General features: G+C 42.6%; 2 protein-coding genes across 2 annotated transcripts in view; one reads left to right on the forward strand and one right to left on the reverse strand.

Annotated features, from left to right (window-relative positions):
- The first annotated feature begins 1,170 nt into the window (after nt 1-1,170).
- On the forward strand, nt 1,171-27,422 carry LOC123353391 (poly(U)-specific endoribonuclease-like). The gene is made up of 7 exons (XM_044994424.1): nt 1,171-1,315; nt 12,807-12,906; nt 20,328-20,439; nt 21,560-21,681; nt 21,770-21,882; nt 22,446-22,599; nt 26,150-27,422. The coding sequence occupies exons 1-7, from the start codon at nt 1,305-1,307 to the stop codon at nt 26,411-26,413; spliced, it is 876 nt and encodes a 291-aa protein (XP_044850359.1). The 5' UTR covers nt 1,171-1,304; the 3' UTR covers nt 26,414-27,422.
- The window catches only part of A4GALT (alpha 1,4-galactosyltransferase (P blood group)), a 91,654-nt gene continuing 82,786 nt past the window's right edge, over nt 18,765-27,632 (reverse strand). The window contains exon 2 of the transcript XR_006574488.1: nt 18,765-19,296. The gene's annotated coding sequence lies outside the window, so the exon portion shown is untranslated. The remainder of the gene's footprint in view (nt 19,297-27,632) is intronic.

Raw genomic sequence — 27,632 nt, forward strand, 5'->3', positions numbered from 1 at the left:
AAGGCAACTACACAACACACCCCCACTTCTAGAGCCACTCCAGAGAGAACACATACAGATAAGATTGATAACATCATTTTCTTATTTAAACTTCAGAAGTGGGAACACTGCAGCATCATTAGCTGGGCACAGAAGCTTTAACCTCAGCTATCCCCATGTATTGTGAAAATAATGCAAATCTTTAGACCCACTTAAAAAATAAACAAGCAGATTAAATTATTTTTCTGGCAACTGGCAAATCCAAAAAAGCAGTCCAGGCCAGTCAGATACTGGCCAGGTGGTATTCCTAATGCCTCCTAGAGGCCAGGCCCGGCTCCAGCACTCAGCTAGGCCTCTGCTCTATAGTGTCACTCCAGTCCAGTCTTACAAGGCTCAGCCCTCCAGCTGAACCTAGGGTTGCCAACTTCCTATTTGCAGAAAACCAAACATCATTACCCCACTCCCTGCCCCGCCCCTCCCCGAGACCTCTACCCTACCCCCTCCCCGAGGACCCAGTCATTCTTCCCCCACCCCCATCACTTGCTCTCCCACATCCTTGCTCACTCGCTCATTTTCACCAGGCTAGGACTGGGGGTTGGGGTGCGGGAAGGGGTGAGGTTTCTGGGAGGATTTTATAGCCCTTCATAGTACTTTCCAAATGTCAGCTATCATGATAGTTGTGAGCGGAAAGGCAGGAAGGTGTTTTTTCCCTGTACACTGTGTCTTCATTAACTTTTTCTTTGTTGATTTATAATAACCATACAATAAAACAAAAGCGTGAGAATGACACTAAGGACCCAAGCCTGCTCTCAATGAAGTCAATACTAAACTTTTAGGTTTGAAATGATTGTTTCTGGATGTAAAATTCATACACCATGTGGAAAGTAGTGGGCAAAGAATTCAGTTCTGGAATTCCCTACAGAGCTCTGTTTTCTGTGTGCTTTGTAAATCTGCACATCCACCATGACAAAAGCTCTAGAGGCTAAGAATGAGGAAAAGGCAGATCTAAGTCTTGTTTAGCGTCTCCCTGTCTCCTCAGCACGCATAACAGCAGACAAGTTACTCCAGCTACTAGCAGGTTGCAGCTAGACACAAGGTTATTATTGTCAGGTGTTGCTCCTCCCTCTATCACACTCCCCTCCCATAGCTACGTGTCTGCATCTCCATTGCCTTCTTGCCCTGTCTATCACATTGACTGACAGTTCTGGGTAAGTAGGCTGTGGAAAAGAGACACCTCTTCAGTCTGTTCACTGAGCTGCAGAGTTTTGAGCTTCAGCTGGGATCTTACTCTCCAGTGTGTTTGCCAAGAGAAATATTCTCTCAGCATGGCTCGTAGGTAAGGGAGAATCACACTGGCCCATTATTCCTCTTTTTTTAATGCCAAATAGACAAGAAAGTTGTGCTTCTCTGGGGCACCTATATTTAAAGGGGCTTTAATTGGAGTGCAGCATTGCAATAACATTCTGCTAATTGTTTCTGTTCTATTGTAGTAACTTGCTTCAAGTTGAAAAGCTGCTGGGAGCTAAAAAGGCAACTGAATCATATGCTGCTTTATGTAAAATAATGTGATACTAAGATTAGATGTTTTAAGACAGCTGATGATGTTGTAGGATACCTTGCAAAGGTAAAGTTATAATGATGCAAGCCCCTCCTAGTCTTTCATCAATCCCTCTTGTGTTTTTCTGGAATTATAGGGTCTTACTAGACGGTTTATTGCATTGTTACAGTTGTTATTATCTTGAAACTTGAAGCTTGATCTCCACTCTACAGATACAGTCCTGTTTACTGGATCAGATTCTTATCTCAAATGTATCATAAGGTTGTAAATCAGGTGTAACTCCACTGAAGCCCATGGAGTTGCACCTACACTGGAATAAATGAGAGGAGAATCAAGTCAATTGTTTATTTCTTTTACTAACCATTTCATACAATTTTAAGGGAAACTTTAAATGCATGTTAAATCTTTATGCAAAGGGTTTGCTTAGCAACCTGGGCAAATGTTTTGCTTCTTTTAAAATCACAAATGATGCAAAGATTAGAGGACTTTTAAAAATTGCACTGCTGCTAAAAGTCTTTTGAGGATAAAATTACATTGCAGAAGATGTACATCCAAGCCTTCTATTTGGGTGTTGCATTGCACATTTACAGTACAGTTTTTGTTGCATTGATTTGGTTGAATTCATTAGAACTAGCTTTCAGGCTGGTTGTTTTGGTTGCTTACAGCAATACTTATTTCTTGCACAGAAAGTATTTGGACAAGGTGAAAAGGGAGAGAGTGTGTGTGTCGGGGGGGTGGGGGGGGAGATTTTACAGCTGAATTGCACAAAAACCAAATGGCATAGCATGCAAATGTCTTGTTTTAAATTAGCCGCAACGCTAAAGTTGGAGTTTTATTTTAAGTGTACACCTGTTAGAATACAGTAAAGTTTCAGTCAAGAAGCTACATCCCAGCAGCCCTCTTGCTTCTTACACTCTCAATATAGCTTTTATTGCACTGAAACTGAAACATAGATTTGAGATGGCTGAAACCAGCAACACTCATGCAAAATTCACTTTTAATTCTATGCAAAACACGGCCTGTCTTGTCATGCAGAAATTGTTTTAATCTTTCTTTATATGGAAACACAATGCTAGTAATTGAGGTGATATCATCAAGAGTATGGAAGGAGGAATAATAGGGAAGAAATCAAGAACATACGAGACTACACGCTGATTGCGGCCACAGACACTATCATATTGAAAATTAGAGGGGGAAGTATTATCATTTCTTTCAAGGAAACTTTTATCCAAACAATGACTTCATCTTAAGATGTATTATGTCCTGGGGCTTCAAAGTCTCTGTTTGAGGTTGTCACGCCAGATGGTTAAGGTATTTTTGTGACATTTAGAAACACTTTGTTCAGAATGACACTGTAACTTGTTAAGTAAAATCTCAGTCTTGGCAGGGTTTGGTTTTGCCTTTTGTTTTTTTCACCTTCATTCTAAACTTCAGGTACAATCTGTATATGTGCTCTGTCCTGTTTGAAAAGAAAAGGAACAACAAAAAGAAGCTGGAAAGTCCCTACGTTTATGGATGCCATTTTTATATTTTGGTCATGGACAGAGGAGAGAAAAGAGAAAGTTATTGTGTACTGTGAAGTGACTGAAATTCTAGGCACACATTTTCTAATCACCTGGGTCAAATAAGGGGTAACTATTACATTTAATATAGTTCTTTCAAGGGCAAAAAAGGGTCAATCTTGTGCCTTAGCTACATGAAGTTAACATGTTAACTAACATAATTATAAATTTTAGTGTAGACACGACTCAAACATTTGTTCTAGGACACAAACATGAGTTGCTAGTCATGTTTAACCCTAGCAAAAATGTTTGTATCCTGTCTGTAGTAGAATTTACAATCATGTTAGTTAACCTGAGGTTATTAACACACTAAAACACAATGTAACATTCAAATGTAGATGCGCCTTTTGGGATTTGTATAGTTCCCATTGCAAGAGTACCTAAAAATTTATATGCTAAGTTTTCTCAATGGTCAATTGAACATAGTGATCCTTATGCCCCACAGGAGGGCTGTGAGGTTCAATTCACGGATGTTAATAAAGCCATCTAGGATCCTTAAATGGAAGGTATTATAGAATGTGTATTTATAATTATGATAATTGTATATGAAGCCTGACAAGTGCTTAGTACTTAATCATCATGTGGTTAATTTTTAAGCCTGACCCAAACATCTGTTTTATATTGATATTACTTGTTCCCAAACCAGCTCTAAGCAAATGAGATGTGAAAGTCCATCAGTTCCCTTCTCTCCTACACTTGTACTGCAGAATGTCAAGGAAACTGACTTGGATTCTGCCCAATTATAACTTTAATTGCTGAGCTCTTGAATAAAGGAAACCAAGAATTCAGTATATGAAGTTGTCCATTGCATTGCTATATTAACCACTCATTTTAACCTCTTCATCCCTTGTTTGTTGGGTTTTTGGTTTGGTTTGGTTTTTTTAAGATCTGTGGGCTTGGGGAAAATCATTAGTAAGTCGGAATGATCTGTGGAAAGAGAGGAGGGAGGTTGTATGGGTTGGCAAGAACAGCAGCACTGGATTGGGATGTGAGATGAAAGGTAAGAGATGGGAGGAGCTTCAAAAGCAGCTAGGAAGAAACATAGGAGGTGATCAGTTCTGTGACATTCAATGATTGTAGTATAATGGGAGTATGGCAACTTGTTGCTTCCAATATGCTCCCTGACATGCAACTGAATTGGTATTTTTGGTAAGAAAAGAGTTAATCTGACCTGCAGCTATAGTCTGATATAAAGGAATCTGCCCAGGAGCACAGCAAGTGTGCAAAGCAATGATTGTTATACCTCTGAACTTTATTATCAGAGGCCTTGTGCTGGGAGATATTTTTCACATGTTGTGAGAAAAATAAAGTTTTCATTTCTTTAGCCAAGTTCACCCTGATGTAGCCTAAGTCAGCACCAATAATGGACTCAACCTTTGTTCCAGCTGCTTAATGCTAGTGATGGATTTGGCCCTTATTCCCCTTGATTTCAATTTCAGTGCAAGTTTGATTGTTCAGACCAGCAGGAGCAGGGAGTGCCTCATATCAATCAGTGACAAGCTGCTTTGACTAATGAAAGAGAATCACTTAATGGGATTTGATATGTATTCTGTCTAAGGCCTTCAGGGCTAAATGAACTGTGGCTGCTGAAGAGGCCAGGATTGTGTGTAATGCTAGAAGGAACACAGGATAGAAGGGCGAATCCACAGGGCAGTTATTGCAAGGAGACCCTCATTTCCACATCCACTTTATAACCAAAGCCATTGTGGTAATGGCAGTTTAATATTTGTGCACATATATTGTTACTGTCAGGGAAGCAGTGTGTGACAAGTTCCCGTTATCACAAGACATGGAGTTGATTTTTACTGTTATGTAGATTTGTAACACATGGTAAATACAAGAGTCTGTCATTTCCTCAAGTAGTTTTGTTTCCTCTCCTGCACTTACACAGCACATTTTCTGTGGGTTTTGTTTTCAGCGTCTGATTTCTACACTATGTATTGTGGGGTAATAGTATTTGGCCATTCAATTTATTCAAGAAGTCTGTTCTAAAGCTAATTTAAGAGCTCAAAATAGAATTACAAATATCTAAAAATAAATAGATGCATGTGAACAAAAGGACATATGCTGTTCTCTTTCACTTTCATTCATCTCTTGCTTAAACTTAAATTCTAAAGGGCCAAACTGTGTCTTCAGATACATGCCAGAGTCTCCCATTGAAGTCAATGGGACCCTGTACAAGTGCACCCAAGTGCAGATTTTGGCCCATAGCTGTCAGTTTAGACTTTTGATTTGACACCATTCAGACTGGCATTTCAGTGATCAGTGATCAATGTCTTGTTTATCTACACTTGGTTCTTGTGCCAGTATAAATTTGCATAAGTCCTCATTGTATCGTTCTGAACTAATGTGCTGGACTTGCCAATTCAAATAGTTAAACCAAATAAAATTTTACTTTGTAAAGTCAGAGGGATTATAAATGAGCCCATTTGAACAGTCACAGCAGACTAAGATAGATCCTACTGACTGTATTTTCAGATTGTCCTGACCTTGTTAGCTTTCTTCACTATTGAAAGAAATGTCACAATCCCTTGGTTACTAAAGGTGTATCTTCACTGTAGAGTTAACTTGGGTGATAAGCACTTCGATCTGGGCACCAGGATGGGCCTAGCCTGGGTCTGAGCAGCCACATGGCACAGTCATAGCCGAGTTACTGTGTCCTCACTGCTGCTATGCTCACCCATGTGAGTCTCTAGGACTTCTGGGAGGCACATACATTCCATGGTTCTTTGTGCTGCAGTAACCTGAGCTGCTCTCTGATTCTTGCCTAGTGAATTGTGAGAGAACTTGTCCTTCCGCACCTATGAGGGGAACTGGAGGACCATCAGCGCTTGGGTGATTTTGCTTGTGTCCTCAGTACAAAATGATCAGGTACCCAGGCCTAGTGAAAGCCTCACTGGGGCTTTAGCCTGGAGCCTGAGATGAGTCAGCTAGTCCGGGTTAAAAGCACCATCACACTTGGGCCATAGGATCTTGTGTATGGACTGGAGGGAGGGCAGGGGTAACACTTAAGGAAGAGCCCCAGTGAACTCAGAAGTGAAGATATACCCAAAAACTGAGGCTAGTTCCACAAACCTAGCACCGCTTGAAGAAATAGGGTGAAAACTTAACTGTAAATGTAAAACAAAGGGAAAAATACTGTAACCATCCCCACTACAGGGTACTCAGGGCCTGTGCAACCATTTAGGCGATCTAGGCGGTCGCCTAGGGTGCTGGGATTTGGGGGGCGCCATTTTCTTCGGCAGCGACTGCGGCGGCCGGATCTTCAGCCGCCTCGGTCGCTGCCGGCATTTAGGCGGAGGGAGCTGGGGTAGGGGAGTGCAGGGAGGGCCGCCTGCAGCAAGTAAGTGGGGGGGCGGCACGCAGGGGAACTCCCCGCCCCAGCTCTCCCCTGCCCTGCCTCCTCCCCGAGCACACCATGGCCGCTTCACTTCTCCCGCCTCCCAGGCTTGCAGCGCCAATCAGCTTAGGGGCAGCAAGCCTGGCGTGCTCGAGGTGCTCGTGCTCGGAGCAGGGGTGAGCTGGGGTGGGGGGGTGCCTCAGGGCGGAGGGTGCGGAGCTGCCGCGGGGGCGCCTCAGGGCGGAGGGGAAGAGCTGCCGTGGGGGAGAGAGGGGGGCCTCAGGGCGGGGACGCAAGGTGGAAGTTTCGCCTAGAGCGCGAAACATCCTTGCACCGGCCCTGAGGGTACTGTAGTGAGTGCTGTGGTACAACAGTCCCCTTTGATCCCTTGTAACATGTCCTGTGTACCATGTACTCCAAGCGCTAGGCTCTGCACGGTCCAGCCCTTGTTGTGTTCCCATAAATACTCACACATTTCAAGTAAAAGGATTGCTTTACTAGGGAATCCAGAAATAAAATGTGCAAATTCCATAGGCACAATTGCTTTAAGTTAGAGTAACAATGAAGATCAAAACAACAGTTCCCAGCCCAGCCTCTAGGGGCAGTCCAACACAGGGTTATACAGGTAAATGTCCTATATTAACCCCTCACACTATCACAGATTTTCATTGAGTTTAAGGCCAGAAGGGACTATTGGATCATCTAGTCTGCCTTCCTGTAGATCACAGGTCATTATATTTCACCAGGGTCCAGGTAATTGTGAATTGGCTATGAGCCTGCTACTCATTTCAAAAGATTACAAAAGACTGGGCTTGCTCTGTAGCCCATAGTCCAACAAAACTCCTCCTAATGTCAATAGGTGTTTTGCCTGAGTTAATAGCTACAGGATTAGGCTCCTCTTTCATCCCCACCTTCCCACCAAAATTCAGCAGACACTTTAAAGTAATTAGAGAGACCAGGTGGGTGAGGTAATATCTTTTATGGGACCAACTTCTGTTAGTGAGCGAGACAAGCTTTCGACTTACACAGCTCAAAAGCTTGTCTCTCTCTCACCAACAGAAACTGGTCTCATAAAAGATATTACTGCACCCACCTGATCTCTCTAATATCCTGGGACCAACACAGCTACAACAACACTGCATACTTTAAAATAATGTCAAAGATCATACGTATTGTTTGGAGGAATATTTTCTTTTGTTCAGCAGCTCCCTCCAAAGTTATATTTTCACTAAGCTCACTTGAGGCTTCTCCATAGGTGTATGTCTTTTGAATGCACACGGTATCTGAAGGCCAGCAGCTTAATAAACAAGAAATTGTGATCAGACCCAACAGGGTCTAAAATGTGTGCACAAAAAGCAAAAGGTCTGAAAAAACTGGAAATAGTGTGCTTGTCATCTATGTTAGCAGTCAGCACTACAAGGCTACTGTTGTAGGTTTAATGTGTCATGTATAGCATGGTTCGTTTACTGGACACAAAAGATGATCTTGCAGAAGAAATCCATACAGCAAAGATCCATCCAGTTGTTAAAGTTTTTTACGTAACTTTTTCTTCCCCAGCCCTTTTCCTTTTAAAATCCAAACATTTATTTAAGTGTGGAGGAGAGAGAGTATTATTTGCGGGTGGGTGGGAATGGTGAAGGCAGGGTTTTGTTTGCATTGGGCAATCAGGGTTCTGAACAGAAATGACAGGTGTAGGTTCAGAGCAGTGTGATTCCATTGGGAAGGAGCAGAATGAGGGGTCATGGAGAGAAAAGTCTTAAGATTTACAGTAGTTCGTTTTTTCTTTTGTTTCACTGTCACCAGTTTGAGCGATGTGTTTCAGGAACCAGGATATGTGACTTAGTCACTCCCTTTGGGAACACGCAAGGATTCTTATTACTCTCCAGTGTGCCTACCTGGCATTTCAGTGATCAATGTCTTGTTTATCTACACTTGGTTCTTGTGCCAATATAAATTTACATAAGTCCTCATTGTATTGTTCTGAACTAATGTGCTGGACCTGCCAATTCAAATAGTTAAACTAAATAAAGTTTTACTTTGTAAAGTCAGAGGGATTATAAATGAACAGCCACGGCAGACTGAGAAATAGAAACTAGATAGATCCTACTGGCTGTATTTTCAGATTGTCCTGACCTTGTTAGCTTTCTTCACTATTGAAAGAAATGTCACAATCCCTTGGTTACTTAGGCCTGGTCTACACTAGGGGGCGGGGTTCGAACTAAGGTACGCAAGTTCAGCTACGCGAATAGCATAGCTGAACTCGAAGTACCTTAGTTCGAAGTAATTACCCGTCCTGACGGCGCGGGATCGAAGTCCGCGGCTCCCCCGTCGACTCCGCCACCGCCATTCGCGGTGGTGGAGTTCCGGAGTCGACGGGAGCGCGTTCGCAGTTCAATATATCGCGGCTAGATGAGACGCGATATATCGAACTCCGAGAAGTCGATCGCTACCCGCCAACCCGGGCGGGTAGTATGGACGTACCCTAAGGGTGTATCTTCACTGTAGAGTTAACTTGGGTGATAAGCACTTTGATCTGGGCACCCAGATGGGCCTAGCCTGGGTCTGAGCAGCCACAAGGCACAGTCATAGCCGAGTTACTGTGTCCTCACTGGTGCTATGCTCACCCACGTGTGTCTCTAGGACTTCTGGGAGGCACATACATTCCATGGTTCTTTGTGCTGCAGTAACCTGAGCTGCTCTCTGATTCTTGCCTAGTGAACTGTGGGAGAACTTGTCCTTCCTTACCCATGAGGGGAACTGGAGGACCATCAGCGCTTGGGTGATTTGGCTGGCGTCCTCAGTACAAAATGATCAGGTACCCAGGCCAAGTGAAAGCCTCACTGGGGCTTTAGCCTGGAGCCTGAGATGAATCAGCTAGTCCAGGTTAAAAGCACCATCACACTTGGGTCATAGGGTCTTGTGTATAGACTGGAGGGAGGGCAGGGGTAACATCTAAGGAAGAGCCCCAATGAACTCTGAAGTGAAAATATACCCAAAATCTAAGACTAGTTCCTTAAGCTTAGTGCCACTTGAAGAAATAGGGTCAAAACTTCATTGTAAATGTAATACAAAGGGAAAAATACTGTAACCAGCCCCACTACAGGGTACTGTAGTGAGTGCTGTGGTACATCATTCCCCTTTGACCCCTCGTAGCATGGCCTGTGTACCATGCGCTCCAAGCACTAGGCTCTTCAAGGTCCAGCCCTTGTTGGGTTCCCATAAATACTCACACATTTTGAGTAAAAGGATTGCTTTACCATACAACCAGTTATGCTCCATGGTGGAGGGGTGGGAGATTCTATCCTGATCTTTGCCGGCAACTGGCTGAAGCCCCGAAGCGTGAGATTTTATTGTAGTCATTGTTTTAATGCAGAGCTGCAAGTGTAATGAGCACATTGTGGGCAACGCAGGCAATCCTGTTCTTCCCGTGGACCACAAAGGAACAGGATGAATAGTCTAGTGCCCTGTATCCTCCTGCTGTGGCTACTGCTCTCCCCTGCCAACAACAGAGCGTGTCTGGCCCGCTCTCAGTGTACTCATCCCAACTCTCAGGCTGACTGCTATCTGGCCTTCCCTCTGCTGCCAACCCCCAGGCTGCTGTCCCTGGCCTCATGCAGCTTCTGTCCCCTTGATAACAGTTTTCAAGTACATAAAAGTTGTTACAATGGGGAGGGAGGAAAAATGTTCTTAGGTTCTGAGGATAGGACAAGAAGCAATAGGCATAAATTGCAGCAAGGGCAGTTTAGGTTGGACATTAGAAAAAACTTCCTAACGGTCAGGGTGGTTAAGCACTGGAATAAATTGCCCAGGGAGGTTGTGGAATCGCTGTCCATTGGAGATTTTTAAGAGCAGGTTAGACAAACACCTGTCAGGGATAGTCTAGATAATACTTAGTCCTGCCATGAATGCAGGGGCTGGACTAAATGACCCACACAGGTTCCTCCCAGTCCTATGATTCCAGAGCCTGGTCCCCTCTGATCTCAGCACACTACTTCCTTTTCTTGCATTCTGGGGATTTTGGAGCTCTCTCCTGGCTGGATGGTGAACTGGATAATCACACCCTGCCCTGCACTCTCCACCTCAGCCAGGGGCAGGTGGAGGTAAAGTAGGAACCCAGTTATCCGCTAGCAGGTTCGTCATGAATATTAAAGAGAAACAAAATGTCACCTTCACAAGCCTTCTTGATGAATGCTCCTTGCTGGTGGCTATGTAATTCTATTTCTAAGTAAGACAAATGTATTTTTAAAGTGTGTAGGGGCCAACATGGTAGCCTTACAGTGAGTGCTTAGTGCCACCACATGCTGGAGGAAGACCACAGACACAAGACTCGATTTACCCCTGGATTAGTCTAGTTTTATGCTGGTGTTTGGAGGTCCACTGTTTTTTTGGAAGGGAGGAAGCACCATGAATTGCTCCACAACAATCTTCCTGACTGATCTAGGAACAGCACTGATGTACTCTGAAGAAAGTCCCCTCCAACCTCTTTGAGCAAAGGAAAGCTGCTCTGACATGGGGAATTTGAAGGATTGGAAGGTGGATAATTGGCGGGAATAGGGAATGTGATGGAGTAAGGAATCTCCCCTAGAAAACCAACCATAAAAAAATGGAATTCTTCACTTCTTTTTCTATTCTGTTGTGTAATGTTGCTGTTGGCTGTTAAACATCTGCTGCATTCCACACTAGAGATGGCTGCATTTTTGTGATGAGTCTATAGAATCCTTCTGGCTGAATGGTTGTCATCTTTATTTTAAAATTTTTTATTAGTAGATTTCACTAATTATAAAATAAAACTGAAATCTACAGTTCAAAAGTAATAACATCAATTGCTTTAAAAAGGAAACATTTCTCTTGAAAACTTACAAAATAAACAATTTCCCATTTCTTCATAAAGTACTTTAGGTATTATCCGCAGACTGTACTACTAATTAATATTGCCCTTCAGGTGAGAGTAGCACTGACCTTGGAACCAAAAGTAGGAGTGGGCTGATAAAGTTTGCGGATGACACGAAGTTGGGAGGTATTGCCAATTCGGAGAAGGATCGGGATATCCTCCAGGGAGATTTGGATGACCTTGTAAACTGGAGTATTAGTAATAGGATGAAATTCAATAGTGAGAAGTGTAAGGTTATGCATTTAGGGATGACTAAGCTGGGGACGCACCAGTTGGAAGTAACGGAAGAGGAGAAGGACCTCGGAGTCCTGGTTGATCGCAGGATGACTATGAGTCGGCAATGTGATGTGGCCGTTAAAAAAGCTAATGCGGTCTTGGGATGCATTAGGCGAGGTATTTCTAGTAGAGATAAGGAGGTGCTAGTCCCGTTATACAAGGCGTTGGTGAGACCTCATTTGGAGTACTGTGTGCAGTTTTGGTCTCCCATGTTTAAGAAGGATGAATTCAAACTGGAACGGGTACAAAGAAGGGCTACTAGAATGATCCGAGGAATGGAAAGCCTGTCGTATGAAAGGAGACTTGAGGAGCTCGGTTTGTTTTCCTTAACCAAAAGAAGGTTGAGAGGAGATATGATTGCTCTCTTTAAATATATCAGAGGGATAAATACCAGGGAGGGAGAGGAATTATTTCAGCTCAGTACTAATGTTGACACGAGAACAAATGGATATAAATTGGCAGTGGGGAAGTTTAGGCTTGAAATTAGACAAAGGTTTCTAACCATCAGGGGAGTGAAATTCTGGAACAGCCTACCGAGGGAAACAGTGGGGGCGAAGGACCTCTCTGGCTTTAAGATTAAGCTTGAAAAGTTTATGGAGGGAATGGTTTGATAGGATAACGTGATTTAGTCAATAGGTCAATAACGTGCGACCACTGGTAATTAGTACCAAGGGTCAATGTTGGGATATTGAAAGTCTTTTTCCTGAGTGTCTGGCTGGAGAGTCTTGCCCGCATGCTCGGGGTTCAGCTGATCGCCATATTTGGGGTTGGGAAGGAATTTTCCTCCAGGGTAGATTGGCAGTGGCCCTGGAGGTTTTTCGCCTTCCTCCGCAGCATGGGGTAGGGGTCGCTTGCTGGAGGATTATCTGCTACTTGAAGTCTTTAAATCAGGATTTGGGGACTTCAACAGCTGAGTCAAGGGAGAGAATTATTTCAGGAGTGGGTTGGTCAGCTTTTGTGGCCTGCATCTTGCGGGAGGTCAGACTAGATGATCATAATGGTCCCTTCTGATCTTAAGTTCTATGATTCTATGATTGACTGTGAGTGTCATGAGGAGAGAAAGCTCCCTCAATGCCCTGATAGCACCCAGAACGCTACTGAAGTGCCACCAGAAATATGGATGCTGCTGTTGACAAAGTTGTATTGATTTGGGTCTTTTTTTTTTTTTAAGCATTGATATTTTTCTGAATTTCTTTGCAGGCTGGAGTTAAATCATGAACTTTCTAAACTTTTCAATGAACTATGGGATGCAGATGTTCACCGCTTTGTGCCTGGGAAAGATTATACAATTGACTTACAGGTAATTTAGCTACTAAATATCAGGAGGAGTGAGGACAGGATGAATCTATATGAAAATAGCTGGAGTAGGAGCACAGAGGGCTGGGGGGGGCACTGTTTATGTGTATATATAATGGGCCCAATTCACAGGTCCATTACATCACTAGAATGACAGAAAAAGTGCTGTAGAGAGGCTGCAAACAGGCTAGATACAGACCCCTGAGACATTCTCAGCATAATAGGATTCCCTGGGCAGCACAGAGCCAAATAGCTGGCTCTGTTCTCAAACACCCCCACCTCCCAACAAGATTTTCGTTGCGGCATAGGGGTAATGACCAGAGAACTTCTGCATTCTGGCTAGTTTTGGCAAACTTAACTTCCCCTTGGATCTGGTAAAGGTGTGGGCAATCCCTGCACACCCCATTGTGGCCAGGTGTGGCTCTGCAGCACCTTGTCTCAGTGCCCACTCAAGTTCTTTCAGTCAGTTACCCAGACTAGATTAGTTCAAACATATGTTCCCTTTGAGGGGTCTGGTTATTGACTCTTTCTGCTCACTTCTTTAGTCACCCACATTCACACCCACTCTGGGTCCATGTAAGAGTCCTGGTCAGTTTCCTTCCCCTGTTCAGGAGTCCCCAGACAATCCCTCTGTTCCTCTCCTTAAGACAGGACCTCCCTAGCTCTCTTCCTTGGGAGATGGAGTTGTAATTTAGGCCAGCTGTGAAACCCAGCCAACTTCTCCCCCAGCTGGCCTTTCCCCAGTCAGCCCGTTCACCCTCAGGCTGAGAGCATGAGCAAATTAACTTTCATCTACTGCTGTCTCCCCTGTTCTGAGGGAAGAGACAGAAAATAAACAGCCTTCTTCCCAGAGCTTGTCTTACTTGGCTAGGAGAGAGGGGAGCCCTGCCTCACCCACCCTACAAGGCTCTTGGGCTCAGACTCTTAAAGAAAGAGTAGTCTGGATTTTCCCCAGGCCTTAACTGTTCCCCTGGGACCATCTCTCCCCCCTCCCCAATAAATAAATAAAATCTAGCTTTGCTGTCCATAGGTTTTCCTGCATTCTAAAAAGTCCCAGGGCTTACAGGGACACATCACAGAACAGAGGTTGACTGACCACCTTACTAGTCGTTACTATCCTTAAGGTGACAGTTACCCTGTTCTAGAGCCATTGCAACTGAATGTAGTTTAAAGCAGCCTTAAAATTACTCAAGCCTTTGCCAAGGGTCTCCTTTTCCCTGCCACCTTGGGTATTGTGCTGAGCCCATAAATTGGACCCAATACATATAAACTTGTTGTTCTCTAAAAATGTTTCTCAATGTTATACTAAGAGAAACCCAAGTCTTTTACCTTTATTGATGACAGTGTGGATTTCCTTGTATTGCTCTGAGAAATCTTCAAGACACAATGTATGGCAATTCTGTCACTGAATGTGCTAGCCAGTTTGTTGCCTGTTGCATCTTCCATACAATCTTCAGTGTTATCAGATCAGTCTATTATGGGGAAATGTGTTTTGCAATGTTTTGATAAGGGGAATTAAACATTAGGACACCAGCTAATCTCTAAGGGTAAAAATCTGTCCCAACTGAAGTCAGTGGCAACATTCCCTTTGACTTCAGTAAGATCAGGCTTTCACTCTAGGTCTTCAACAGTGTTCATATTGGTTAGCGCCTATGGATTGTGGTCAGTAGATGAGGAAGATTTTCTGGCCACTGGGTGATGGAGCCAGTTTGGAACTCCATCTGGAGTGAATTCTGAAAGCCTCACTCTTCCCAGTACTATTCTCCTGACGAGCCCCACCTATTCCAACCTGCTAACTATCTATCCTTCTCTGGGACAGTGCATGCTGGTTGTTCAGGCTGTGGCTGGAAAATGCAAACTGCCTTCAATTCTGGAATAAAATTAACCAGGCTGGTAGGTAAGGTGAGAATGAGGCTCTGCCCACTGAGGAGGAGTACCTCTTACATTGCTTGGCAAGGAAGGATGATCCTGTGGTTAAGTTAATAGACTAGAATACAGGAGATCTGGGTTCAATTCCTGGCTCTACCACAGACTTTTATTTGACTTTGAGCAAGTCACTTCATCTGCCATGTGCCTCAGTTCCCCATCTGTAAAAGGGGGATAATATTTCATTACCTCACTGAGGTGTTGTGAAGACAAAATCCATTAATCATAGAATCACATGAATATAGAGCTGGCAGGGACCTCAAGAGGATGTCTAGTCCACTCCCTCCCCCCCTGCCACACCAATGCTGAGGCTGGGCCAAGTAAACCTAGACCAACCCTGACTGGTGTTCATCTAATCTGTTCTTTAAAACCTCCAGTGATGTGGATTCCACAACCTCCTTTGTAATGTGTTCCAGTGCTTTACTATCCTTATAGTTAGAAAGTCTTTCCTAACAGCTAACTTAAATTTCCCTTGCTTCAAACTAAGCTGATTACTTCTTGTCCTACTAGGATTGTTTAGTCTGCAGAAGAGAAGAACGAGGTGGGATTTGATAGCTGCTTTCAACTATCTGAAAGGGGGCTCCAAAGAGGATAGATCTAGACTGTTCTCAGTGGTACCAGATGAGAGAACAAGGAACAATGGTCTCAAGTTGCAGTGGGGGGGTTTAGGTTGGATATTAAGAAAAACTTTTTCACTAGGAGGGTGGTAAAGCACTGGAATGGGTTACCTAGGGAGATGGTGGAATCTCCTTCCTTAGAGGTTTTTAAGGTCATGATTTAGTTGGGATGATTTAGTTGGGGATTGGTCTTGCTTTGAGCAGGGGGTTGGACTAGATGACCTACTGAGGTCCCTTCCAACCCTGATATTCTATGATTCTACCCTCAGTGGACATGGAGAACAATTGATCACTATCCTCTTTATAACAACCTTTAACATATTTGAAGACTATCATGTCCCCCCTCACCCTTCTCTTTTCTAAACTAAACATGCCTATTTCTTTCAATGTTTCCTCATAGGTCAGGTATCCTAAACCTTTTATCATTTTTGTTGCTGTCCTCTGGACTGTCTCCATTTTGTCCACATCTTTCTTCAGGTGTGGCACCCAGAACTGGACACAATACTCCAGTGGAGGCCTCACCAGTGCCAATTAGAAATGTACCAATTACCTCCCGTGTCTTACATACACACTCCCATTAATACATGTCAGATTGACTTTTGCCTTTGTTGCAACTGCATCTCACTCTTGACTCATTCAATGTGGGATCCACTATAACCCCCAAATATTTCTCTTCAATACTGATGCCTATATAGTTATTCCCCATTTTGTATTTGTGCATTAGATTTTTCCATCCTAAGTGTAATACTTGGTGCATATCTTTGTTGAATCTCATGCTTTTGATTTCAGACCATTTCTCCAGTTTGTGAAAATCATTTTGAATTCTAATCCTGTCCTCCAAAGTACTTGCAAATCCTCCCAGCTTGGGGTCATTCACAAATTTTATAAACATACTCTCCATTCTATCATCCAAGTCGTTGATAAAAATATTGAATAGCACCAGACCTAAGACAGACCCCTCTGGGATCCTACTTGATGTGTTTTCCCTGTTTTACATCGAATCATTGGTGACTACTCTTTGAGTATGGCCTTTCAAGCAGCTGTGCTCCCACCATATAGTAATTTCATTTAGATCATATTTACCTAATTTGCACATGAAAATGTCATGTTGCAGAGCATGTGGTTATACCAAGGCTGTAATTTAAAGTTTGTTTGGCAGTCACGAGTAGCCTTCCCTTGGGCTACTTCCCTCTCCTGCCCTTTTTTCTACTGTTTCTCTGCTGCGCACTAAGCTGATAATGCTTGTGAGGGACTCGAGGTATGTTGACACTGCAATAAAAAACCTGCAGCACCAAGTCTCAGAGCCTGGGGAAATTGACTCAGGCTCACAGGGCTGGAGCTGTGGGGCTAAAAATTACAGTGTAGACGTTTGGGCTCAGGCTGGAGCCTGGGCTCTGAGATCCAGTCTGCTCATGGGGTTTCAGAGTCAATAGTTAAACACTTTTTTTCTGGAAGATATTCAGTCGGGGGTAATTTACTGATATTTAGCTGGCACTAAGCATTTAGAGAAGGGTCTGCTTGCTCTGGTAACACTGTTTCTTGTTCAAAATCCATGTATAGATTAAATGTACTAGTCATCTAATGTTATTGCATCAAAATGTTCTGCTTTTCTAACAGGATCATTTAGGAAAGTTTCACAGTTCATATGTGTAAATGGGATCAGAACTCAGCAGCATAAAACATATTCCACTAAACTGAGACATTTAAATATAGAATTTCTTGCTGATGCCACATTTGTAGGAATTATGCTGAAGACTGTTGCTGTTATAAATTATATACATTGGGCTCAGTTTTGCCCTCAGTCAACCCCACTCACTTTGAAGGGGTTGCACAGTCAGGGCACAATGTAGCTCACTTTGCTTTTTTTTTCTTTTCTTCCTATGGAGTTAACAAGATTTCTCAGATTTCTTCCTCTTATGCCTGCCTGCTCTAACAGAGACCATGTGGGGACGTGCCAGTTCACTTGTTAATGCTTTTGAGTTTTTTCAATGCCAGGTAAATCAAATGTTATGAGAATGAGGAAAGGAACATATTTTATGATACCTGAAATTAACTAAATGCATAACGTAGCAATGGGGGGAGGGGCAATGAAATCTAGCAGTAACACCTTGCTTATGAATGCAGTATGTTTTTAGCTTGGTGAATGTCTTCATTTAACACATCTAAGTCCAAATTCTGCTTTCTGTAGCACACTGAAATAAGCAGAGTTATTATGAATTTATACTAATGTAATTAAAATCAGAATTCAAAAATGTTGAGCACCCAACAGCTTCCATTGGCTTCAAAATTAGACCCCCCTAACTCCATACTTGGGCACTAGTCTCACTTTCAAAAGCTTCAGTGGGAGCTGTTTGGCGCTCAGCAGCTTGAGTTTCTCTGCAGCTTGAGGTCTTCAAACCACAATTTGAGGACTTCAATAACTCAGACATAGGTTAGGGGTTTGTTATAGAAGTGAGTGGGTGAGATTCTGTGGCCTGCATTGTGCGGGAGGTCAGACTAAATGATCATAATGGTCCCTTCTGACCTTAAAGTCTATGAGTCTATGAGTCAGCACTGTTGAAAATCAGGTAGCTATCCATATAGGGATTTTAAGCTCCTACTTTTGAAAGGCTGGCCAGAAGGTTTATTCTGTAACAAATCTGTTTCTTTATCACATATTCGAGTTTCATTGTATTTCCATAGATTTGGGTTAGTCCCTGGAAAATGTTCAAGAATTCTATGACTATTAAATAGATATCTGCTAACGGAGCAGATCTAAAGGGAATTTGGTCTCATGGTTAGCAAGAGATAGGAAGCCAAGTAAAAATGTTGAACATCATGGATGCCATAGATCCTTGAGGAATTCTGCATTCCATATTCCTGGTGATAGCAGATAATTTCCTGTTTAGAGGTCAGTTTCTCTCACACCAGCAACATCCCTTAGTCACTGAGGCCCCGATCCTGCTCTCACTGAAGTCAGTGACAAAATTCCATTGATTTTAATACTGTACGATCAGGCCCCAAAGCAGCCACCCGTAGTGAGCACCAGGAGGTGAAATCAATGAACCAGTACAGCAAATCAGTCAAGCCAGTTGATTTCAGTAGGACTATTCATAGAGCCCTGCAAATCTGTGGATATCTGCTTTATATCTGTGGATATTCATATCCGTGGACCACGTTTTTGGATTGCAGATGGAAGCAGATCCAAACTTTATATCTAGAGCCCTGCAAATCTGCGGATATCCACAGACCATGTTTGCAGATCTGAGATTGGATGCGGATACAAATTTTGTATCGTGCAGGGCTTTAGTCACATGCTTAAATTTATGAAGGTGATTAAATGCTTTGCTGGATTGAGGCCATAGTGCTTATTATTGTCTGTCATTTTTATTATAATACTTAGTTTTACTAAAGAAATCCACTGTGCTAGGGCTCAAAAGACAGCTAGCTATTGAATTAATATTCAAGTGAGAAGTAAACTAACACAATAATTCTTAGCATGCTAGAAAATATTCCATAGCATATTCTGTAAAAGTAATGAAATCTTAATAGTATCAGACCTCACTACAGTGAGTCTGAGCTTATATTTTTTTATCATAAAGTGAGCAGAGATGTCTGTGTGTGTATAAGTTATGAGGCCACGGACTGGCAAAGCACAAATTATTGAGGTTCTGCTGTCTAGCAGAATTCTACCATATACAGAGAGAAGAAACAGTTAACACAATGGCTGGTGAAACCACAACCTCGTCAGAGCATTTTATGATGCATGGCAGGCAGGAAACAGGTAACTCTCACAGCATCCATTCAGAATGACAGTTCTGTTCTTCAGCTAGCTGATTTGCACTTTGAGTAAGAGCAGTGACTTCCAGCACCTGAAATAAAAAGAAAGGCAGGTTGGCAAGTGTCAAATAAAAAATATTAGAGGGGTATTTTTTTAAATCAAGCTTAAGTCCCAAAAGTTTTGTGCAAATTGTTTTCTATTTTCAATAAAGATATTGATTTATCTGATTTCTGTTTTCCATTAATACTAAAATTATTATTGGAGTGTTACACACCAAGCACTAAGTCCAGACTCCTCCCTTTGCAGGGGAACTGGTGCAGTTCTGCTTTGTGATGGAGCGGGGAACTAAATGCGGGCAGCCCTGCAGGGGGTGTGCATCCCTATTCAGTGTGGAACACAGCAGCACATGGGGGCGCACTATATGGGTGGGCTAGGGACTGCTGGAAGTGGGGCTAGAGGATCAGTGGCTATGTTCTTCCTCCTTTCCTTTGCACCAGGGGTTTGGGTATGTACCACACCAGCTCTGCAGTGCATCTACCCAGTGCTTGGCCTGGATGCTACACTCAGGATTTGAATCCAAGAGAAGAATTTCCACTCCGAAAACTTAACATCTCTTATTGGAACAGGGCTGACGTTCAAAAACATGAAGGGCAGTTAAGTGCCCAACTCCCATTTAAAGTCAATGTGGGTTGGGCACCTGGCTGTCCTTTATACCTTTGAGAATCTCCCGCTCTGAGCCTGATTCCACAATTCTAATGCAGGCACTAATTTCCCTGAAGTCAATAGGAGTTTTGTTTTTGCCAGGAGTGCAGCATCAGACCCACATTGCGCCACTTGATTACTTATTATTTATACAACACAGAGGTGTCTTTGGTCATTCATTATAGGTATGCTCCAATGCGCAATAGGACCCTTTCAAACTCTTACAATGACAAGAAATTAATATTTCTCTCTTCTTGATGCTATGATTTATTGTATAATGATCTCTATTGTTTTGTAGTATAATAAACAGTTTTAATAGCAGTTAACTTCTTGCTGTGCTTTGATTACTACTAGGAGAGGGATTATGCCCTTTAAATACATTTTGCATCCTTCATTGTTTTGTTTGGATGCTTCTCATAGGAAAAAGCAGGCTTTGTACAGCAGGGTAGCGGTGTTGCAAGGGACAATGCATCTGAGCCGCTGTTTCGCTATGTAAATGAAGAGCGTCTGAAGAGCATAAAAACTTTTGCAGGTGAGATCTTTCCTGTGGTTTGTTCCTCAGTAATTGTGCATCCTTTCTTCTCATTGTCGTTTTGGTAGCATTGGAAATGGAATGATGAGTCTGCATTTTTTTAAAAGGTAGACTTAAAATGTAGCATTATGTTTAACTTGAATGGTCAGACTATTTGGAGATGAAGATCATCATGCAGTATGTCATTTGAAAGGGAATTTCCCCTAGATTTTCAATAAGATCTTGGAGTTTACCTGTGGCCTCTATTTCAGAAAGTATACTGATCTCCAGAGGAAATATGTAGGTAAACAACGTACAGATTTTTGGTAAGATTGAGTTTATTCTTGTAAATACGTATATTTCTAGCCAATCAGCAGAACCCAGCAACTTTTAAAATCTCACTCGTTCACACTTAATACTTTTGTTGCTCAGATGGTTGGCTACACTGTTATTAAAATAGAGTACCAACTACCAACATTACTTTTATTTCAAACAAAAGTCTCTGAGCAGTATTCTGATATCTGTTATGCCTGTGAGACAATGCCAGTAAAAGCAGTGGAGGCAATCTCTCTGTATTTACACAGCTGTGTAACTCAGAACAGAATCTGGCTTTATGCCTATCCAATGGCAGTTCCAGAAACTGCCATTCCAATTTATTACTTTATTCCTTGGTGCCTCTAGAAACATTAACTAATTAATTGGGTTGTAACATTATTTCGCAGCCATTCAGGTTCATACTGACTCCTTTTCTGCATGGAGGATGTTTTCTGGCATTACTACTTCTACTGTGGAACGAGGACCTATTATTCACACACTACTTTTTTTTTTTTTGGCCGGGATTAGCACCCACTCCAGGGTTGGGATCACCTGGGGATGGACAAACTTTATATTATTGAACAGCAATGCCTACTGCGCCTAAAATCCTTGATCAGAGGAAAGATGCAATGATATAGCAATTAGTGGAGCTTCACCAGAACACTGTTATTTATGTATCTGCTATACTAGATAGAATACCAGAATTGATCTTTTTTTGTGATTATGTTGCCATCTAGAGGCCAAACTACAAAGGTGATTTTGGTCTACACACTGTTGAACATCTAGCTATACCAGGTGCCACGCTGAATGGAATCTTTCTTTGCAGCTTTTGTTTCCCTATTGGACAACTATGAAACGTCAACTGGTGTAGCAGAAGTTGTGACCCCACAAGAAATGGCTGAAAACAATCGTTTTCTTGATGCTATCTTAGAAACAGAAGTAATGAAAGTGAGTAGAGCAGCTCTTCATGATTTATCACTTGCCACAGCTAACTGTAAATTAAACTAATTATATTTCCTTGTTTTCAATCCTCCAGCTTACTCATCAATATTTAATTAGAAAGAATTGGTCAAAACCCAGTCTTAACGATTTCAAGTCTCAGCTCTATAACATCTGGTTTCAGCTATACACCAGGGAAACAGGAAAGGGGTATGTATGGTCAATATGGATCTGAGTAGTAACCATATTTAAGAGGATGTAAGAAATAAGTCTGTGTCACAGACATAACCACAGAAAATGGAGAAAGTTATGTATTAATTGATTATGTGTTAATTGGGTGAAAGTAATTTTTAATGTCCCACTGTTTCTGTAATAGACTATCCTGGCTTGTCAAAGACTATTTATTTTATTTTTTGAAGACTGAATGATTACCAGGTACGCAATCCCTTTTATGAAAATAGATGCATTTGAGGGACAAAAAGCAATTTACAGATAAATGTCAATTTAAAATGGAAAAGACAAATATTCTGGTCAATTGGTTTTTTTTGTTTGTTTGTTTTTTACCGGTAGTTATTCCTTTAACATCAAGTAGCAACTTAGATTTCACGACCAGATCTTTATTTTTATTTTCACAAAAAAGAAAAAGAAAACATTCAAAACAGGCAATGTTCATGGATAACTCTCAGCAAGTTCCAATTTTGTTCATTTTCTGGCCTTCTGCATCCAGCAAATTAATTTTTTAGCTAATTATTTTTATGCTGATTTTATTGTAGACCTGATTCCTGTGGATTCGAACATGTGTTTGTCGGAGAAACAAAACATGGAAAAGAGATTCTGGGTTTGCATAACTGGGTACAATTTTACCTTCAGGAAAAGCATAAACAAGTTGACTACAAAGGCTATATTGCCAGGAGGAAAAAGAGCAGGGTAAGAGAGATTTAGAGTTGTCTGTTTGTATGTGTACAATTTATAGATAAGGTGAGTAAATCTACTCACAATGTCTCTGTTAATGAGTCCAGGGCATCATGGTGTTGGGGGAGACAGATTATTTTTATTTTTGCTGTGGATTTTGTCTGCTATTAAAGCTCAATGCCCACCTAATTTTTAATTCCCCACTGAGACGCTAAAATTCTCTCGAGCCACCTTTTCCCCCAATGCCGCTTGTGGTCAGAGGGGATTAATAATCCGCTAGTGTCTCCATTGATTTACCATGCTGGACTCAAGCAAGAAGGCCTTACATTGAAAGATGCAGAGTGTATTCAACCACAAAAATCCCTTGGAAATTCCCCTGCCTTTCAGATGACATTGGCCAGAACCCTGTATGTTTGCTGCCTTTCTGCTAAGTCCCAATGCACTAAGTTTCAAAGGGCCCGATTCTGGGAGCTGATTCTGTTAGGATAATGGGTTCAGACAAGTATGTCCATAAAAACAGCATAATTCTGTCATTCGCATGATGTATCAAGGTTAAAGAATGGGACTGGGGCATTTTGTTACTCTCTTGATCTGAGATCTTGGGACTTAGGGTCTTATCCAATACCCAATGAAGTCATTGGAAGACTCCCATTGACTTCAATGGGCTTTGGATCAGGCACTTAAACATCTGTACTGTAGTTTCCCCATCTGTAACACAATGCCAATCGTAGCTAACTCATAGTGCTGTTGTGAGGCTTAATTAAATGAACACCGACAACTTAATCAGCTGAGTTTTAAAAATTGTGAATTAAAAATAGTTTTAGCCTTGGAGAACCCCTGCCAATTGTTTTGGTTTAACAATTGTTTTCCTGTTTACAAAAATGAATTCTCTACACTATGGCTGTGTGAAGTGCCTATACAGACAGGGGACGCTGACCTGACTGAACAGAGGAAACAGTGAAAATGACTCTTATTCAAACTGCTAGCTAATGCACAAAGAGAATGTACAGAAAATATAGAGAAAATATTCTCTCAAAAATAATCTTGGGTGTCACTTGTAACAATAGTAGGTTAAAATAATCAAGCAGGTATCAACTTGAAGTTAACAGTGTCCCTTAAATGCAGGCAATGTATTTTGAGAGCTGTGAGTGAGAGGTGCTATAGAACAATGGTTCTCAACCAGGGGTACGCGTGCCCCTGGGGGTACACAGAGGTCTTCCAGTGGGTACATCAACTCATCTAGGTATTTGCCTTGTTTTACAACAGGTGACATAAAAAGCACTAGCAAAGTCAGTACAAACTATCATTTCATAGGGTAGGTCTATACTTACCTGCCGGGTCGACGCGTAGAGTTCGACTTCTCGGAGTTCGAACTATCGTGTCTAATCTAGACGCGATAGTTCGAACTCCGAACGCGCTCCCGTCGACTCCGGAACTCCACCACCGTGAACGGCGGTGGCGGAGTCGACGGGGGAGCCGCGGACTTCGATCCCACAGCGTCTGGATGGGTGAGTAGTTCGAACTAAGGTAGTTCGAGTTCAGAACTTGCGTACCTTAGTTCGACACCCCCCCCAGTGTAGACCAGGCCATACAGACAATGACTTGTTTATACTGCTCTATATACAGGTCTGTCACATCTTAGGCGCATTTAACATGCACGATTTCAGCTTTACGCGGTCGGCAAAAACAAAAGAAAAGAGAAAAATAACAATTTAAATACTGTTTCTGTAGTGCGGGTGATTCCGCCCGCCATTACATTCAATGTAATTTTGACTATATGCAATTTTCGCTTTACGCACTGTCTGCAGAACATACCCCAACGAAAGATGAGACAGACCTGTACTATACACTGAACTACAAGTACAATATTTATATTCCAATTGATTTATTTTATAATTATATGGTAAAAACGAGAAAGTCAGCAATTTTTCTGCAATGTGCTGTGACATTTTCTTCTTTTAAGTACAGTAGTTTTTAAGTGAGGTGTAACTTGGGGGTAAGCAAGACAAATCAGACTCCTGAAAAGGGTACAGTAGTCTGGAAAGTTTGAGAGTCACTGCTATAGAAGTGTTGTACTGTACAGTAACTCCTCGCTTAACGTTGTAGATACATTCCTGAAAAATGTGACGTTAAGCGAAACAATGTTAAGTGAATCCAATTTCCCCATAAGAATTAGTGTAAATAGGGGGGTGGTTAGGTTCCAGGGAAATTTTTTTCAGCAGACAAAAAAACTATATATTATATACACCTCTACCCCATTATAACGCGACCCGATATAACACAAATTTGGATATAACGCGGTAAAGCAGCAATCCAGGGGGGCGGGGCTGCACGCTCTTGTGTATCAAAGCAAGTTCGATATAATGTGGTTTCACCTATAAAGTGGTAAGATTTTTTGGCTCCCAAGGACAGCGTTATATCGAGGTAGAGGTGTGTGTGTATACACACACACACACACACACACACACACACACAGTATATGTTTTAAACAAACAATTTAATACTGTTCACAGCTATGATGATTGTGAAGCCTGGTTGAGGTGGTGAAGTTAGAGGATGGAAGAGGATGGGATATTTCCCAGGGAATGCCTTGCTGCTACATGATGAGCTAGCACTCGGCTGAGCCCTCAAGGGTTAACACATTGTTGTTAATGTAGCCTCTCACACTCTACAAGGCAGTAGGAATGGAGGGGAGCGGAGACAGCATAGCAGACAGAGACTGACACACACCTTGTGTGTGGGAGAGAGAGAGAAAAATGCACACTGCCCCTTTAAGTAAGCTGACCCACTCTTAAGTGCATTGTCTCTGTAAGTGGATCAGGAAGTTGAGACAGCAGCTGCTGCCCCAAGCTCTCTGTCTCTCTCCGTCTGTGTCCCCTCCCTGCTCTATATGCAGAAAGGGTAAGCAGGGTGCAGGAGCAGGGGGGAGGCATTAGCCCACCCCATTTCCCCCCACCCCTGCACAGCAAGCAGGAGGCTCGGGGAGCAACTCCAAGGCAGAAGGCAGGAGCAGCACATGGCAGTAGGGGGAGGGACAGCTGCAATTGGTAGCCTGCTGGGCAGCTGCTGCACAGGGAACTTAGGGGAGCAGGGAGCTGACGGGGGCTGCCGGTCCACCCTGGTTCCAAGCCCCCACCAGCTAGCTGCAATGGGCTGCTCTTCCTGCAAGCAGTGGACAAAGCAGGAGGCTGCCAAATGACGTTAGAAGGTAGCATTGCACAACTTTAAACGAGCATGTTCCCTAATTGATCAGCAATGTAACAATGAAACAATATTAACCGGGACGACTTTAAGTGAGGAGTTGTACATAGGTTTATTTTGTTTTCACAATGGTGCAGTTTTCATTTGTGCCTATAGATGTCACCTTTCAACCATAAAGGAGGCCATAATTTTAGACGCTGATGCAAGGGATACTGACAGAGATTTCACTTCAGGGCAGGAGTGGGGTAACCACCCCGCTACACTCCCACATTTGTATTTGCAGAATAAACCTGAATGTGAAAATATATCTGTCTGGTCATATTGTGTATTCAGGGATTTTCATGTGTTTTATTTTTGGTTACAGCCTGATGAAGATGATCAAGTTCTGAGCCTACAGTTCAGCTGGAAAGGTCTAGTAAAACCTGTGGGAAGCACTTTTATTGGTGTCAGCCCTGAGTTTGAATTTGCCCTCTATACGATCATTTTTCTACAGTCTCATGAAAAGGTCACTCGTGAGATGGTGCGGATAGAAGAGTATGAACTACAGATAGTTGTGTATCGCCATGGTAAATACATTGGAACAGCGTATCCTGTCCTCCTTAGCAGCAACAATGAAGATTTGTATTGAAAAGGACCAAGCTAACCTGATTTTCTTTTTGAGTTTAACTGTAGTTTTGTATAATTTTTAAATGTCATGTTTGGAATAATTTCCTTTTGTTCTGTATTAAGATACTTAACCTAAGATGTGCCTTTTAAAGAAACGTTCAGTGCCTGTCCAGGCTTTGAAATCCTTTTTATCACTGTAACCAAGGATGAAAGAAATTGTATTAAAGTGCCTTCATAAATCATAAATCTGTACTTTAACTTCCTGACCAGACAACAGTTTTTAAACTATGCCCTGTTAAAATGAAAATAGGGGTTTTATTTGTTAACTACTGCACACCTAGAAAGACTGATCAAACCATATAAAATACAGACCAGAATATCCCATAATAATTGTATCTTGTGGCATTAGTGTTGAAATTAAGCCCTCTGTTATGGCAGTGTAAAACAATACTGAATAGCTGTATTTTGTGTTCCCATCCTCAGTTATAGACTGAGAAAAGGATTTCTGCCAATGGCAATCTGGACAATTATGACATTATCCCTCCCCTTCCCAACCAGCACAAGCCTTATGGACACAGAAGGACTTCCTGGAATGAAAGTCAGTGCAGCATTTATCACACTACATCCAATCACTCTTCTACAGGACAGGCCACATCTTAAAACAATGATTAATGAAAACTAGCAGGAAGCCAGAATAACTTGACTGCCTGAAGCCTGTATGCCGGTACGCCATACTAGGGAGTACCGGCTTACTTTCACCTCTGTGAGTAGTGAAATAATTAACTGGGGTCCTGCTTCGTGCCAGGGCTAAATATCCTGTGGGCTCTGCATGGCAATTCAATTGTCTTGTCTCCACAGGCAGCTGTACTCTTGGAATAGCTATCCTAATTAATCATTGTTGGCTCTGGGCCTTCAGTTTTCAACTTTATTGATATTAATTCTAGGCTGCTGGAGGTGGATGGTGAGCAGGTAGCAGCTATGCTACTCAATCAAGGCTTAGAGGCTGGAGCTGTGTGAGCGAGACCATGTGCTATGTGCAGGGGCGGCTCTAGAAAATAGGCTGCCCCAAGCAGCCGTGCGCAGCGCCGCCCCTTACCCGGTCCCGCGGCGGGTCCCCTCTTCCCGCGGCTCCGGTTGAGCTCCCGCAGGCATGCCTGCGGCAGGTCAACCGGAGCCCGGGACCAGCGGACCTGCCGCAGGCATGCCTGCGGGAGCTCAACCGGAGCCGCGAGAAGAGGGGA

This window comes from Mauremys mutica, chromosome 1, assembly GCF_020497125.1.
Source record: "Mauremys mutica isolate MM-2020 ecotype Southern chromosome 1, ASM2049712v1, whole genome shotgun sequence".
NCBI lineage: Eukaryota > Metazoa > Chordata > Testudines > Geoemydidae > Mauremys > Mauremys mutica.

What these genes read in the sequence shown, in the direction of transcription:
- LOC123353391 (XM_044994424.1), top strand. An exon ending in GAGCATAAAAACTTTTGCAG is followed by an intron (nt 20,440 to 21,559) that starts GTGAGATCTTTC and finishes CTTTCTTTGCAG; the next exon opens with CTTTTGTTTCCCTATTGGAC. An exon ending in ACCAGGGAAACAGGAAAGGG is followed by an intron (nt 21,883 to 22,445) that starts GTATGTATGGTC and finishes ATTTTATTGTAG; the next exon opens with ACCTGATTCCTGTGGATTCG.